At 35.8% G+C, this 3,964-nt stretch overlaps 1 protein-coding gene across 1 annotated transcript; it reads right to left on the bottom strand.

Moving 5' to 3' along the window:
* On the bottom strand, positions 1-3,548 carry LOC116676511 (whirlin; the record flags this gene model as incomplete). The annotated part of the gene is given in 1 exon segment (XM_032507561.1): positions 1-3,548. A coding segment is annotated over 1 exon segment (180 nt), but the record flags the coding sequence as incomplete, so codon positions are not given.
* Between the last annotated feature and the right edge of the window lie 416 nt (positions 3,549-3,964).

Here is a 3,964-nt window from a genome sequence, read left to right on the forward strand (position 1 = left end):
ATGCTTTAAAGAGTTTTTATTGTGTATTGAAGACAATCTGTTTGAGGGGATATTTGAAAGTATTTCACTCTTTTTGCCATTTAAAAGGAAATTGGAAGAACCAATACAAGAATAAGTGACTTGTTCGGGAGGATATTTTTGTGGTGAGACAGCTGTGATAGGGTGTAGGAAGGGAAACACAAAGGAGATGTTAGCAGTTACATCAGCCACAAAGGGGTTACATAATTATATTTAACAAAAATTCTCTAACCTCTCAGCATTTACTGTATATTCAGTTCATCTCTATGAATCTATGTGCAGCCTTTTCTGTACAAGATATATATTTTTGAAAAGTTGGCAGTCACAAAAATATAAAAAAAAGTATAATGTACACATCATGTAAATAGCACAATATTCTCACCATCACTTCATCCCTGAATCCAGACACTTTAGTGTTGCATTACACATACATCTAATCACTAAACTCCTACAATTCACTATTATCTCAATGTAGTGGAACTGTGTCATTAGACTACAAAAATATAATAACTATTTGCCCAAAATACACTTTTGAAAGCATTTACTACTATTATCTTAATTTGGATTACTTGGCTCTACTGTAGTACTTTGGATCATGGTTACAGTTACTGAAACATTTCTCAGCCCTATCGAACAAGGGAACGTTTTTGAGGAAAAAGACCAGAAAAAGTCACATATACCACTGTCTTTTCTCTCTGGCCTTTTACAGCAGAGGTTTACACCCACTGTATACTGAATGTTAATACATACTGGATACTCTGATCTGATCAGTATTTCCGGTACAGTGCACTAGCAAATCACGGATTCATTACGGAGTGTCAGAACTCATCAGCATCCCACAGAGTGCAAGATATGTTCATGGACAAAGTAGGACCTTCATTTTTCTTCACTGTGTTGTGGAGATCAACATCAATGTTGTTGCAGGTGTTTGGATGTGATTTCATATAGTAATGGCACACCTTGCACTTCAAGCTATTTGGGTGGGCATAAAATAAAATATGTGATTGTGAAGTAGTATTCTAATCTAAGTGTGTGTGTGTGTGTGTGTGTGTATATATATATATATATATATATATATATATATATATATATTTTTTTTTTATTCTGCTTTAAACTATTTCATATAATAAAAAGTTATGTAGTCATTTCAATCTACAATATATACAAACTATAATATCATAAACGTGTAAAAACTATTGAACATATGGTAATCTTGATAAATACTAAAGAGATGTTACAAAAGGGGCATATTGCTTTTTTTCATTTTCATTTCATTTCATTTGATCAATGTAAAGGAGCTGCTAATGTATACATTTGTTTGCGATTTAATTTCCAAAAGTGATTAGTTGATTAGTTAGTAGTTGATTAAAGAATCAAAGGCTTCAATTCAGTAAATCCTCTTAATAAACGCTTCTTTTATGGCTTAATATATATAATATATAATATATAGGGACACACTGTAGTGTTAAGTCATTTTGCCTTGATAAGCTGGTTGAGATATGAGAATGATATACAATATGTAAGATAGTTTGTTTTGATATGTCTGGAAATTGTAACTAGTTGACAGTCAGGTGTCATTGATTGATCAGGTGAATTACACTTCCATAATAACTCATCAAAGGTTTTAATGAAACCTCAAATGTGCAAAGCCAAACTAATGTATAATTACCAATTGACCAAAGCTCTCGCTAACAGTATGAAGTCTAATACTTACTACAGTAGGAACACTGATCTGGCTTAGCTAGTAAGCAAACCTGTTGAATTGAACACTTACATTTTTTATTACACTTCAACCAGAGGTTTTATTTATGAAATGATTGGTTTTCTCTGCCAGTTGAGGTCAAATTTGTTTAAAGAAAAATGGTGGGTTTTTTTTGTTTTTTTTTATAACTTAGGCTTTATCCACCATTTTTGATAGTTCTGTTTATGTTCACAACCAATTAATTGTTGACATCTCAGAATGTTGTGACGTCAAAAGAAGTGCTACAGGTCAAGAAACATTAGTGGGGAGGGGATTAGACAAATTGTAAACAACATATTTGAAATGTAAAACTAAAAGTAAACACACCCAAAATGTCAGTGAAAGTGTACATTATTGAACATTGTTTTTGGTGTGCTCACTTTTACCCTCCAAAGAAGTAGCTAATCTGACTAAAATGCTTGCTTGTTTATAACATGTCTGGTTAAGTTTGTTGTTGTCATGACTTCATGTTCAATGTTTTTTTTTTTAAATAAAGTATTTAACCAACTCATTCTCACTACCAACTTTTCAAATACTGATGCTTGGTAAGTGGCTCTCAGTGTCAGATACTGACACACAAAGTACCCTTTAGCCTGTGCAAGATGATGTAGTATGAGGAGCGACAACAGTACCAAGTAGTGTGAAAGACTGAAAATCTGCGTAAGCAGGTATGTTGGGGTGGTGGATGGGTCAAACAACACAGGCCGACAGGGCAGTCTAAATTAAAGGTTAGAGAAGCAAGTTTGTGAGCAGGAAGTCGTTGGTTCAATTCTTGGACCGACTGGATCAATCTGGGTGGGGACAGTGAAATCACTTAGGGCCTTAACCCAAACCGCTCCAGTGGAGCTGCTCAGTGGCCAGCAGATCAGAGTGTGGATTTACTGGACAGCTTCCAGGTATGAATTGTGTGAATGTGATCAGGGCATCTCTGCAAAAGAGAGGCTTCTTCTCAATGAACTTTCCCTGAATAAACAAAAGTAAAGAAAACAAAGGACTTCCATCCAGGCAACCATGGTTTGTGTGTCAAATGAACAGTTTTAACTTCACCCACAAACCTTCCCTAACTTTAACTAATTGGTTTTACCCTGCAGCCCCAGGCCAGGGGCCACTAGGTCATTTTTCAACCTAACGTGTTGAAAAATGACGTCCCCTGGGTCTGATTGAGACGCTACGGGACATTTGTTGCATCAGTAACTAACGCCAAAGGCAGCTGACCAAACATCCGTTTTTGATTGTCCGGGAGTGAAAATGTGTTTTATGACTTGAACTTGAAAGCTGACTTTACTGACAGCAATACATTTGGCATATTATTTGGTTCGACAACCACACTATCAGTACTAATCTAGACCACGTGGTGAAACATACAAAAACATTCAGGGTTTGAAAACTAATGAAACACAAGCAAAAGACTGTTTTTGGCAAATATTAGTGTTATAGCCTTTTCTTTCTAAATCTCTGTAAAGTGCAATGAGCAAATATATTTCCACCAATCCTTTGCCTGAAATTAAAATGAGGGCCATGATTATTAGACATTTATGTGTAGTTGATACGGTTCCTTCAAAGCAATAAAATAGTGTCTTCTTTAGCCAAGCGGCATAAACTGCTGATTCTAAAGTCCTGGATCAACAACCAGGAAGTCAATGTGGTCCTTCTCTTTGGTCTTGAAGGCCTCGGCTATGATCTTGGCAGCATCTTTGTGCTCCCGACCTCTCAGGGAAATGCCATTGACCTCCAGGATGATCTGACCCACCTTCAGCTGACCGCAGTTATGAGCAGAGCCTCCTTTCTGTCAACAGAGACATGAGGGGAAGGGAAAGCAAAGAATAATTTGACATAATTACGAAGATATCTCCTTTCATTGACGGATTAGTTTTTGCTTCTGTTATATTTTGTTACATCACAAGGCACCTTTCCTACAGCTTGATATAAACTGGGGTGAAGGTCTTCCAGTGATTTAAAAAAGATTCTCTACCATGAAGGTTAGAGATAGCATTTTTATTTTAATACATATGATAGTCCTTGAAGCTTGAACGGACAAGGCTAAATGCTGGGAATCGACATTAAGACATAAAATAGTGCAGCAGAGTCACCGATTGTAGACAGTAGTAATATGTATACTAATATTGATGTATACATGAAGCAGGGTTCAGTTCAAAATGTTCTTAAGGTTTAATAAGACACACATTAGGATATACACATTTTTTA

The sequence above is a fragment of the Etheostoma spectabile genome, unplaced genomic scaffold (genome assembly GCF_008692095.1).
Source record: "Etheostoma spectabile isolate EspeVRDwgs_2016 unplaced genomic scaffold, UIUC_Espe_1.0 scaffold00003242, whole genome shotgun sequence".
Taxonomy (NCBI): domain Eukaryota; kingdom Metazoa; phylum Chordata; class Actinopteri; order Perciformes; family Percidae; genus Etheostoma; species Etheostoma spectabile.